The sequence below is a fragment of the Cololabis saira genome, chromosome 17 (genome assembly GCF_033807715.1).
Source record: "Cololabis saira isolate AMF1-May2022 chromosome 17, fColSai1.1, whole genome shotgun sequence".
Taxonomy (NCBI): domain Eukaryota; kingdom Metazoa; phylum Chordata; class Actinopteri; order Beloniformes; family Belonidae; genus Cololabis; species Cololabis saira.
In genome coordinates this window covers 25,833,744-25,847,209 of record NC_084603.1, presented here as the reverse complement: position 1 = coordinate 25,847,209, position 13,466 = coordinate 25,833,744, and the positions used below count along the sequence as shown (strand labels likewise).

General features: G+C 37.8%; 2 protein-coding genes across 4 annotated transcripts in view; one reads left to right on the top strand and one right to left on the bottom strand.

The window, feature by feature from the left end:
- Positions 1-6,127, bottom strand: part of phactr2 (phosphatase and actin regulator 2) — a 49,274-nt gene extending 43,147 nt beyond the window's left edge. For both annotated transcript variants that reach the window (XM_061744791.1, XM_061744794.1), the window contains exon 1: positions 5,973-6,127. In XM_061744791.1, coding sequence (XP_061600775.1) covers positions 5,973-6,108 — 136 coding nt within the window. In that variant the 5' untranslated portion in view covers positions 6,109-6,127. The remainder of the gene's footprint in view (positions 1-5,972) is intronic.
- A 4,341-nt stretch (positions 6,128-10,468) lies between these two features.
- LOC133463652 (pleckstrin homology domain-containing family A member 1-like) overlaps positions 10,469-13,466 on the top strand; it is a 29,252-nt gene continuing 26,254 nt past the window's right edge. Inside the window, exon 1 of one of the 2 annotated variants that reach the window (XM_061745301.1) lies at positions 10,469-10,573. The gene's annotated coding sequence lies outside the window, so the exon portion shown is untranslated. Of the gene's footprint in view, positions 10,598-13,466 lie in introns of both variants that reach the window. The other variant, XM_061745302.1, reaches the window with a different exon arrangement.

Below are 13,466 nucleotides of genomic sequence, written 5' to 3'. Positions count from 1 at the left end.
TGAAGCACATTAGCTGGCTGTTTACTCAGCAAACACCATCACTTTTATATTCCTTCAACCTTGATTGTTGCTTGTTAATACAAAAGAACACAACCGAAGTCTGTGGCACCACTGCACCATGACGCATTGGATCATAAACAGAATATCAGTAATCATAGCAACAGCAAATAAATCAATACACACCGACTCCGAGAGAGAGAGCAGCCAAAGAGGAGACAGAAAGGAACCAAAGAGGTAGATACAGAGTGCAAGTAGGTCAAACAAAACCGTAAATATGTCAAATCATGACACATGTGTTGTCTTTAGTTTTACCAAATGCTATACATGTGAGACTCTTTTTTTACTTTCTTTCCTTTTGCTTTTTAGTGATTTCCATTACGCGCAAACACACAAACACTTGTTGTGTGCAGCACAGCATTGTTAGGTTGTGCAGAAACATCCTCTTCATTTACTGCTCAGACATTTCTATAAATATTAATAGAGTTGACAGCTTAATAAGAACAGAGTCGCTGATAGAAACAGACAAAGAGAGACTTGAACTTTTCAGCCAGTCCAATGAAGTGACAAAAAAGACAAACAACTGGCTCACCAGCAACAACACCCACGAATTCACACAAAGGATGGGCTCAAATCTAAAAAGCACGGCGAAGTCAGTTGGTATTTACAACAAAAAAACAACACGCAGTCCTTTCTTCTCACCATTAAATGTGAGAGACGCATGTACAGTTAAAGTTAAGAACTATCAGGGACTGAGAGTGATTATAAGAAAGAGAAAAATTACTCTATAAAAACATTTAAAAGCACGTTTGCTCCTGAAGATTTAAAAAAAACAACAGCAGACGGCATGATTTTTAATTAAACACCGAGACAAAACACTCCACTTTTATGTCATTACTCGATCTTAAGAGCTTCAGTTCGGTTCGACTACAGCCCAGCCGAGGTGTATACATGGCTTTTAAAAATTCGATATCGGTCGGATTAAGGCAACAATTCGACTTGCATGTAAACGTACTGATTAATTTTCCCAAAATGTAATACACAGTAAGCAATCATGCAACCTGCTGTATGCTAGGAAAACACAGATTTTGCAATAACAACAAGTCAAACGGCCCGTTTCTCCTTTGGCCTCACTCGGGAGGATGATGATGCCACAAAGGTCAATCTGGCAGGAAGGGGCATCCGAATGGTGGAGGCAAAAAGCAAAATTAAAGAAACACTAGTGTCAAGAAACACTTTGAGACTAACATTGAGAAATTTTCAGATCACTTATAGCTGCAAAGAAAGAAGAGGAATAAGATATTCCCATTCTACAATCCCTTGTGGATGCAAGACTTTGATCTTATGATTAATACTCAAAGTTATACTGGTTTACATCCATAAACGTGAGGACAGCAACGTGCACGTGCAGCCTGCTAAGATTGCTTTCACTTCTGTGACATTTTTCAAACATATAAGCAATGTGATGGGGATGTCTGTTCCTGCTGTGATAAACAGGGATGGACTGATTTAATTTGTTCATCTGATTTTAATTTGACTGAAGTTGACAAAGATATGAAAACACATGGAGATAAGAGTTATGGACACAGCTGGAAATCACTCGCTTCACAGAGGAGTTCGTCCTCCCGGATGTTGCCTGGAGATCCCACTGTACCTGGAACTTTTTGTTTTTTTTTTTAACCAAGAAAGAGTTGTTTATTGTAATGACGCCAAATGAATCCATCATCTAGAACAATTCCTGTCCGGAAGAGTTTATGTAAAAGTTTTATTATCAAATGTCAACTGTTTCCTAATCTTCTCAAATTACTTAACAATGGAGGAGACACAGACTTCTAGCACTCTCAAATAGTGGTTTATGTCAATGACAAATATCCCAGGAACTCAAGATTCAGGGCATGTCGCTTCAATATTTAGAAAGAAATCTGAAATGATGACAGCTGGCATCTGCTCCACCGACATGTGTAACTCGATAACATCTCACAATCAGAAATGTGATTAATCCATTAATCAATAAGGAAGTTGCTTGAGTTCATTTTCCACAGTATAACAAATTTTGCATGGAATTTATGTGTTTATTTTTTTCCTGGCAAGGCCTTGAGCTATATACACGCATAATTGCATTCTTACATAATTACACTTTCGGTGTCAGATTTTATTCCAGGGGCTGCAACAGAAGCCAACACGGGGGATAAAGATAGACTGTGTGGGCAATAACGACTGAGGAGCAGCTTCTGCACAACAAAACGTTTCAGTAAGTCGTCATTGCACACTAAAAGGGTCTGTAATCAATGTTATTTTGAACCCATGAGGAGCTGGTGTTCCTTTTGTTCGTCTCTTCAGTTCTTTCCTCCTCCTTGATCATCATCCTTGCATCCCTTTTTTTCCCTCCTCCTTCTGAACCAAGGAGTTTCAATCATTTTCTGCTCTTTGACTAACTTCCCTCTCCTCTTTGGTTGTTCTTTCTGTCTTAGCCTATTCTGCTCATTTTTCCATGACATCTTTCTTTCTTGTTTTGTACCTCTCACTTCCTCCCTCTGTTCCCTTTTCATCCGTTTTTGTTTTCCTGTTTCTTCTCTCTTTTCACCCCCTGCAATTACTAGAGTGTTGGAGCACCCATCTGGAGGACAACATGGTATTTACAGACAAGCACATTTTACTTACAAAAAGCACTAAACCCACAACTTCTAGTGTATATTGAGATATCATTAGTTGCAACAGAATAGTGATTCCAAAAAAATTGCATTGACAACTAAACATTATCATTATCATTTTTTTAATGTGATCTTCAGAATGTGATAGATAATGTTCTTTCACTACTTTTGTATTGACAAAAGCAGTCCCCTTATCAGTGTCTTATGCTGTTTTTTATAACCAAAGAAAAACATATTCATCTTGAAGCAGGTAGGAATGGAGAGATGATACAGGTGCATTTATTAGCCTCAGTGATGGAACTAGTTTTACAAAAAATAATAGTTTTTTTGATTAAAACTGGGATACATTTCTACTTATCTGACAACTTTTATATTTCTGTTTGTGTCTCATTGGACTGTTTATTCTGGTATCAAGAGACATTTCTCATCAGTGCTCCACCTCATTTAGAAATAAAAATGCCGTAATTCAATTATTATTTTACAGGGAGAAACTCTGTCTGTGTCTTCTGTATGTTAGAAAATTATTTTACATTTTATTTAACCCCCTAATCAGAACAAGTTGGAAAGATATAGAAAACTAAATAAAATGAGATGATTTGTGTAATAATGTTAGCTCTCCAACACAAGAAGGGTAATTTATTGGTGGATTGTTACATTTTCTTAATTATCATGTTATTTCAAACAAGTGAGGATAAAAAGGGGATTTCAATTTTGATTTTGTAACATTATCCACGACAGGATAAGGATATAAGAAGCAAAGATGGGCAGAGGATCTTTGCCAACAAATGTGTGAAAAAATCCCTGAAATATTTAAGAACAATGTTCCTCAGAGAATAATTGGGAAGGATTTGTCTATTTCTCCTTCAACGGTGCAAAATTTCATGAGACTTCAAGGAATTTGGATGACTTTCAGCATGAAAAGGGCATGAATGTAAGGTTAAGCTGGACATCTGCGATATCTGATCCTTCAGATCCCACAGCATCGAGAAATGAATAATCACATGGGCAAAGAATTATTTCGGGAAATCTTTGTTAAACACTACAATACAAAGCTACATTCATTAATGCTGTTTAAAACTTAACTGTACAAAAAAGAACCTTTATGTTAATCTTAAACAGCGGCGGCATCCACGTTTCTGGACTCAGATCTAATGTGAACCATCACAGAGTGGAAACTTGTATTGTGCTCAAACAAATCAGTATTCCAGATATATTTTGGAAAATATAGTCATTTGTTCTGTTAACCGAAGACAAAAAGGACTAACCAGACTGTTATTATCAACAAGTCAAGAAGCCTGTGATGTGATGTGATGTGATGGATGGTTTGGGGTTGTATCAGAGTTGCTTGGTAACATCAGTGGCACATCTGTGATGGCAGAAATAATGCAGAAAACCGCAATAAGACTTTAGAGAAACACATGCTGCCTTCAAGACCACATCTTTTTTAAGGATGTCCACAGATATTTTAACACCACAATGCAAAACGTCATCCTGCACTCATCACAAAGTAATATGAGCGCGGCAGAAGGGTTGGGTTGTTTTTGGGTTTGTTTTTTTTTTATTTCACCTGCCTGGTGAATGAAGGCTCTCCCATTCTCAGAGTCTGCATAAAGACACACGGACAAATGTGTTGGTAGCCTTCAGTTAAACAAAGGAAAAACCCCATAATGCTCACTAAAATCATTTGAAAAGGACAAAAGTAGAAATAAATGATTAAATATCAAGACTATCATGGAATTCTGGAGCATAATGTGCTGTAGAAAAGCTTTCTCTACTTAGTAATGCTGCTTTTTATTTACATAATAGCATTACACAAAAGAGGAGTCCTGGCATTGAGGATACCAAGAGATAAAACATATCACTTCTTATTTTGCCAGCAGTGGGTGGTGTGATCTGATGCTGATGAACCTTGACCCTGGAGTTCACCTTGAGTCTCTTTGAACGTTATTTAAAGGCTCTTTGGAAGACTTTTAACTATCTAAATACGGTAGTCCGACACCAGTGATGCCAATTACAGAACACATTTTAGTTTGACATCTCACTGTGGTCAAATTGTTTTCTAATCTTATCTAAGGGTACCAACGAATAGGTGAGTTTACTGAGGTGTTTTTTAAAAATATAATTCCGTTGAACCACAATTCCTAAGCAGTGTCCAATTTTTATTAGCCAATTTTCCGTAATTACTATATATTATTAATTTTGTCAGTTTGAAGTTATGTAAATTGGTTTTCCTTTCTGTAATGGTACCAACAAATCTGCCCACGAGTTTAGTGGTAGAATAGCGCCCCCTCTCGGTTGTTCAACTCATAGTCCACTTCACATCATAGCAGCGTGAGAAGTGTGCATTTTGAAGTGACTATTTATAAAATTGTGATTTCCATGTATGCTGTGTTGAACTAAAACAGATATAGAACAACTAGTAATTAAAATGTTATGCTGCATCAGAAGAAGTTTAATATAAAAGATTTACCAGTCATTCCGTGTTTAAGTTTCAGGCTCAGCTGAAGAGCCGTCCTGTAAAGGTCAAAATCCAAACCAGCAGGAGGCATAAACAACACTGGACATCTAATTTCCTAACTGTACCACTCAACAATCATTTCCTGTAATTACAGCTTTGCCATAAACACAGACTACTTCCTGTGTAAAGGCAAGCTCAATAACTGCAACTTCAAATACAAGTATGACAGCTTTATTATAATAATAAATGAATCACACTGCAGAACAAGACAGCTCTCAGAGAAACTTAGACAATTGTGAGACATCATGGGTGCAGTGAGAGAAGGGGTGTGGATTGGACAGAGAACACTTTTGCAGGCTGAAAGCTGAGGCTAAAGCGCTGAAGATGGCTGATAGGAAGTGGTTCAAACCACTGAAGCAGTGAGTCTTTGGGTGCTAGGCAGCTGGAGACTCAAGATAGTAAAACTGTTACACTGACATTTAAAAAAGATGCTGAGAACATATTGTTGGTTGACACTGTGGCTTTGGTCTCAGCACATTATTCTTTTTTTGTGTTCCAACATATTACATGAAGAGAGAGTTATGTCTGCACAACAGGAAGCAAACTTTTATTCATTAGTTATTTGAAGATGCTGTCTACAAAAAAAAAACAACCTGTGGTACACAATTTGCAAACAGAGAGAGAGAGATCCCTGTTCCTTCAAGGTGTTGCAGAATTTTATCTGCATTCACATGAAAGCATTTACATGGTTTTAATGTATTTAGTTTAGTTTGGGTGTTTGCCCATGTTTTTTTTTTGTTTTTTTTAGATGGCATTTCCATTTCCCATGTATTCCATTTGAGTGGAAGGACAGTAGTTGGTCCTACCTGAACGGGCTCCCCGGAGCCTGAACATCACTCTGCAGCGGAATCCCGAGGCGTCGCTCTGGGAGCGGAACCTGGGCAGAGGCCACAGCTGAGAGAAGCGCTTCTTCTCCGGGTAGATGCCCTCATCTTCCTCCATGCTCGCCTCCTCAGCCAGCCCGCCAGAACAGAAGTAAAGCACCAGCCTGAAGCTTCACATGAACTGCGGCGGCAGGCGGCCCCTCCTACCCCTCCCGTAAAAGCTGATTTATGGTTCCGCGTTAAATCGCCGTAGGCTCTGCGTTGGTGTAACGCGGAACCATAAATCAGCCTTAATACTCTTTTTTCTGGGTTCCTGTCTGCAGACGCCCACAGATTTTGAACGACAGTTTGATAAGAAACAAGTAGCCTATATACAGTATATATATATTTTTTTTTATTATTATTATTTATTTTGTGATCAAATGTTTTTATTTATTTATTTTTCATGATTTTCTTATTATCAACGGTGGCATCCACAATGATGTTAAACAAACATTAACACATATTCTCACCCCTTCCAAACCCACCCCTTAGACCTAAGCATTAGATGAAAACAATTGATAGTAAAGAGAAACAGAAAAAAAGACAATACAAAGATAATAGAACAAAGGACAAAAAAAACTAAAGCAAAACATAATAATATCAAAAACTGGACAAGGATAGCTGCAACAAGGTAGTCTATATCAATTTTAAATACATCTTTCAAGTTTGGTCTTAATTTTATCTGCTGCCATATACCAAAATAAAATATTTTGTTGTTTTGCATTATGGATTCGGGCTGTAGATATTTCCGGATAGATAATGTCAAAAAAGTCAGATACCAATGTATACCAAGTATATATATTTTTTAAATTAATGTTAAAAAAAATCACCTTGCATTTAGCCTTCTTAAAACTATTTACATGTGCTTTGAGCAACTTTTGAGTTGTTGCATGCATATTTATGTTCTTATTACATCTCGATAAAACAGGTTAGTTTATAGATTAATAGGTTAGTTTGCGTAGGTTTGAAATTGCACTGCAACGAAAATTACAAAATGCCATAGAAAGTAAGCACAAGTGTCTGGAGCTTTTAAACGTTAGATGTCGCTAAGTGACTGCTCTGAGTCTGGTGAGAGGATCCTGCTCTCCATCCATGTTGACGCCGGACGCCTGTTTCATAGTTCACACGAAGAGGACATTATTCTGAGAAGGACATCTCACTCTCATATATTTTCTTAGATCATATTAACTATTTGGTTGGCGTACAAACAGGAACCAATATATGGAACGCTGAAAGAGTCAAAATTGAATAAATAATTAAATAATTAAAACATTGAATACATTTACAATGAAATAAATAAAATTGGAAATACCTAAATATATAATTTATTTAATATACAATTAAATAATCAAATATGTTATTAAATTATTAATGATACAAATAGCAGTCAACTTTAAAGTACAACAGTGCAATCCACACTTTTCGGCTTCTGGTCTCTCGGGTGGCGTGGTTGTTCCTCCACTATAGCTGCAGTTCAGGTAAAATCTAGTTTTTACTTTGCACACACCCAGTTACACAGACATACACACCTGCTCACTCACCTACATACTCACTCCACAGTTTTGGGGGACAGATCATCGCAGTAGCCTAGTTTTGATTCAGTCTCAGGGACCTGAAATGGTTGCTGTTTGTGTCTCTTCCTGTTCTCGTGTCTGTTTGTTTGTTTGTTTGTTTTCTATCTTACAGATTTCAAAGGCTTGTGTGCCCTTGTGCGTTTCCCTGTGTTTCTCTCATTTCAGACTAGCAGCAGATGCCACCCTTCACCACCCCGACCCCCCCCTCACATATGTTTATATTAATTAATATATATATATTTTTTTTTTGTTATGTTATAGCCTTATTCCAAAATTGATTAAATTCATTTTTCTCCTTTTTCTACACACAACACCCCATATTGACAATGTGAATGAAAGTTTTTCGAAATTTTTGCAAATTTATTAAAAATAAAAAACTAAGAAATCACATGCACTTAAGTATTCACAGCCTTTGCCATAAAGCTCAAAATTGAGCTAAGGCGCATTCTGTTTCCACTGATCAGTCTTGAGATGTTTCTACAGCTTAATTGGAGTCCACCTTTGGTAAATTCAGGTGATTGGACATGATTTGGAAAGGCACACACCTGTCTATATAAAGTCCCACAGTTGACAGTGCATGTCAGAGCACAAGCCACGCATGAAGTCAACGGAATGGTCTGTAGACCTCCAAGACAGGATTGTCTCGAGGCACAAATCTGGGGAAGGGTACAGAAAAATGTCTGCTGCTTTGAAGGTTCCAATGAGCACAGTGGCCTGCATCATCCTTAAATGGAGGAAGTTGGGAACCACCAGGACTCTTCCTAGAGTTGTCCGGCTGTCTAAACTGAGTGATTGGGGGAGAAGGGCCCTAGTCAGGGAGGTGACCAAGAACACTATGGTCACCCTGTCAGAGCTCCAGCGTTCCTCTGTGGAGAGAGGAGAAACTTCCAGAAGGACAACCATCTCTGCAGCAATTCACCAATCAGGCCTGTATGGTAGAGTGGCCTGTCGGAAGCCACTCCTTAGTAAAAGGCACATGGCAGCCCGCCTGGAGTTTGCCAAAAGGCACCTGAAGGACTCCCAGACCATGAGAAACAAAATTCTCTGTTCTGATGAGACGAAGATTGAACTGTTTGGTGTGAATAGCAGGCGTCATGTTTGGAGGAAACCAGGCACCGCTCATCACCAGGCCAATACCATCCCTACAGTGAAGCATGGTGGTGGCAGCATCATGCTGTGGGGATGTTTTTCGGTGGCAGGAACTGGGAGACTAGTCAGGATAGAGGGAAAGATGAATGCAGCCATGTACAGGGACATCCTGAATGAAAACCTGCTCCAGAGCGCTCTTGACCTCAGACTGGGGAGACGGTTCATCTTTCAGCCGGACAACAACCCCAAGCACACAGCCAAGATTTCAAAGCAGTGGCTTCAGGACAACTCTGTGAATGTCCTTGAGTGGCCCAGCAAGAGCCCAGACTTGGATCCCATTGAACATCTCCGTAGGGATCTGAAAATGGCTGTGCACCGACACTTCCCATCCAACCTGATGGACCTTGAGAGGTGCTGCAAAGAGGAATGGGCAAAACTGCCCAAAGATAGGTGTGCCAAGCTTCTGGCGTTATATTCAAAAAGACTTGAGGCTGTAATTGGTGCCAAAGGTGAATCAACAAAGTATTGAACAAAGGCTGTGAATACTTATGTACATATGATTTCTTTTTTATTTTTAATAAATTTGCAAAAAATCTCAACTTTTTTCACATTGTCCTTTTTGGGTGTTGTGTGTAGAATTTTGAGCAAATAAATCAATTTAATCAAATTAAGAATAAGGCTGTAACATGGCAAAATGTGGAAAAAGTGAAGCGCTGTGAATACTTTCCGGATGCACTGTGTATATATATATATATATATATATATATAAATATATATATATATATATATATATATATATATATATATATATATATATATATATATATATATATATATATATATATATATATGTGTATATATACACATACAGGACTGTCTCAGAAAATAAGAATATTGTGATAAAGTCCTTTATTTTCTGTAATTCAATTTAAAAAAACAAAAATGTCATACATTCTGGATTCATTACAAATCAACTGAAATATTGCAAGCCTTTTATTATTTTAATATTGCTGATTATGGCTTACAGTTTAAGATTAAGATTCCCAGAATATTCTAATTTTTTGAGATAGGATATTTGAGTTTTCTTAAGCTGTAAGCCATGATCAGCAATATTAAAATAATAAAAGACTTGCAATATTTCAGTTGATTTGTAATGAATCCAGAATGTATGACATTTTTGCATTACAGAAAATAAAGGACTTTATCACAATATTCTAATTTTCTGAGACAGTCCTGTATGTGTATATATACTGTGTGTATGTATATATATATATATATATATATATATATATATATATATATATATATATATATATATATATATATATATATATATATATATATATATATATATATATATACACAGTGCAAACACATGTTATATATTAAATTGATTACATATTAAAATGCATATATGCTTTGGGTTTTCACCAAACTTGGTAGTAATCATTTATATATATATATGCAGACAAAAAAAGAAGAGAAAAGAAACATTTTGATTATTGCACTATGCTTTTTTCTTTCATTTTGTTTTGCAAGTTGTCCTCATAAATATATGACAGTTTTATTTCTATCTATCTATCTATCTATCTATCTATCTATCTATCTATCTATCTATCTATCTATCTATCTATCTATCTATCTATCTATCTATCTATCTATCTATCTATCTATCTATCTATCTATCTATCTATCTATCTATCTATCTATCTATCTATCTATCCCTCCCATCCTCCGTCCTTCTTTCCTCGTCAGAGTGATCCTCCTCTCCCAGCAGGATCTGTGCAGCAGCAGCAGCAGCAGCAGAGTCCTGGATCAGAGAGATGGGCTGAGACAGAGGACACTAAACCACCACCGACACCTCGCCAGCTGACTCAGGTACTTCCAGGAGGGACGCCTCGGGTAAATTAACCCTCTTTCACCAGATTTAAGTTACTAGAGTGATAATGTAGCAGGTTTCCTCCCCTCAGAGAGTCGTCTCCGTGGTCCCAGGCTGGCTAGCAGCAGTCGCCTTATTAGCCGGGGGAACATGGACAGTAAACTTCACTCACGAGTGTGGCCGAATAACCGCCCTGTAACTAGATAGTAGTTGGTTTAGTTGTACGCTAGCGGTTTATTTAAGTCGTGTAAGGACATTGTATAAGTTGTTTTGTGAGTTTGGGGGTATTTAGAGCGTGTTTGCGGCGTGCTAAGCTAAGCCAGTGGTGTGTTTGAGGCCAGGGCTGCAGCTGTGCTGCTGCTGACTCAAATGTCTCAACATTTGCTGTTTTTCAATGCTTGTCATTATTGCATTGTTATTTTGATGCTTGAGTCAGGAATACCTGTCGGTAAAACAGGTTTTTTTTGTTTTGTGTTTGTTTTGTTTTGTGGTAACCTAGGAGCAGATCAACTTGACAAAGTTTGAGTGGTTATTATGTTGCCACATGAGTAAAGCCTACGCAGAGCCTACGCCGTAGGGTACGCGGCGACGCACACCGTACGACGTGCGTCGCCGCGTACCCTACGGCGTAGGCTCTGCGTCGATTTAACGCAGAACCATAATTCAGGCTTAAGTGGTGTGAGCAGAGCCGTCCCCTGAAGTGGTGTCACCTGTCCGACCTGCCCACCTGGCCTCCAGCCACATGGGCCTTTCCCTCCTCAGGGTCTCTGCTCCTTTTGCATTGGTACCTCAGTGGGGTCTCCCCTCGGCAATGTTGTCTTTTTGACTGTCCGAGATCAACTTCACTACCTGGTGATACTAATTTGCTCTGTATGTAATTTAAAGTCACAGGAAATTAGTATCACAACTTCATCTATTCTGATTCCATTTCTAGCTATTGTTACTTTTGAGGGTATCGCAATGCTCTGAATTCACAAAGGCAATATATTGACCTTTTATTGCTTGTCCTGTAGAACAAGCAATAAAGATTATTGGTGAGTGGTGGTGAAGGAAGGGCAAAAAAGAAATCTTTTCACATTATACATTATCTTAATGGTATGACATAGTGATGCACCGAAATTAAAATTTGTGGCCGAAACCGAAACCGAAAATAATAATAAAACACTTGGCCGAATACCGAACATGGTTCTTCGCAGTTTTTCATTTATTTTGCCATTTTTTTCACCATTGCATAAATCAAATAAATTTGATTTAGGCATGCCTTTCAAAGAAAAAAATCTTTTACAAAATTACAAGGTAGAAAATATTTATTGAACATAAAAAACGGAACATTTTTTAATTTCCCAGCATTATGTTGTTTTGGTTCCACCTCCTGGTGAATGTTAGGTAAAATTCTTATGTGGTTACTTTTTGGTTGGCCAACGATTTATGTTTGTTGTGCGCAACCATTACAGGAGCGGCCAGTCTATTTCCTTATATTACAACGCCGTTATTAATTGTTCGTTTTTTTTCCCCACTTATTCCACCGAACACCGAAAGTGTTTTTTTGCCATTTTCGGCCAAACAATTTCGGTTACCGAACAATCGGTGCATCACTAGTATGATATTTTAAAGGGGACCTATTATGGCACCTAATACCTATTTTAAACAGGCCTTGAATGTCTTAAAAACAAGCTTTTGATTGTTTTTGCTAAATAAATTAGAAATTCAGCCTCTGAGCCATGTCTTTATCTTCCCATTCTCTAACTGCATTATCTATGAGGGATTCTGAGTGGGCAGGGCTATGATAATGAGGCACTGTGCTGATTGGCTGCCTGAATGAGGCGATACACCGCTACGAAAAAATGGCGGATGCTCCGGCCGGCGGAGTTAGTTGTGGACGTGTTTTCACGCATCGGAGGCCAACCTATGTAAATCGCACCCGTCGTTACGTAACGACAGGAGCAGAATCTGAACGGCTCGTAAAAGCCACATCACACTGGATGGCTCATCCGGGCGGCTGTACAGACACTGCAGAATTTTGTTGCTTTCCTCCTTCTCTGAGTTGGCAGGCTGAGGGGAGACCACTTTATATATGTTAAAGCAAGAGAAAACGTGTTTTTTCATAATAGGTCCCCTTTAAACGTGATTGTCTTAACTTTCTCTTGTTCAGTGCCTTCATGGGAACAGTGATCACACAGGAAACTTTGCTTTGTGAACTCAAACTGCTTGGCAAAGATCTGTTTTTTTAAGTATCCAGGTTTTGTGTTGGATCTGTTGGACCACATAAACCTTATATCCTGACTCAGAAAGAAAAAAAAAACTAAATATGCCACAAGATACTTATAGAAAGTGGGATGATGTGTCATAAAAATTTGCTAGTGGTTTCTAGAAAGAAAAGAAACAACAGCCCTTGCCTTGACATTAGGCTTTGGGCAAGTAGTAGTTGTTTTTTTTAGTCAAACTGATATCCCTGAAATTGAAAGTGAGGGCCTATTTGTGCAAATATGATTTGTTGAAATAAGATCATTGAGATGGATATTTATGAATTCAATATTTGTTCAGACTGACATCAAACCGAAAACCACAGTATTGTGTAAATGAGGTTCCTTTGACTCTCTTTTCCCTCATGAATAAAATTAACAGTCACACAGTGAGCTCTGTTTCTTTAGCCCAAACGTCATTGGGTACAAACCTCATCTCCAGAAAAGCTTGGAAGCTTTCTAAAACCCAACAAAAATCTAAAACTGTATATGTTTTCTTTTTTAATTTTTTTAAAATTAATAATAGATGCAAGTATAATGAAATAGACCATGAGTGACCAGCTTTATCGTATTTAGAAACTTTAAACGAATTTAGAATTTAATTTTGGCAACATGTTCAAAAAGGTTGGGAGGAACAAGAAATTAAGCT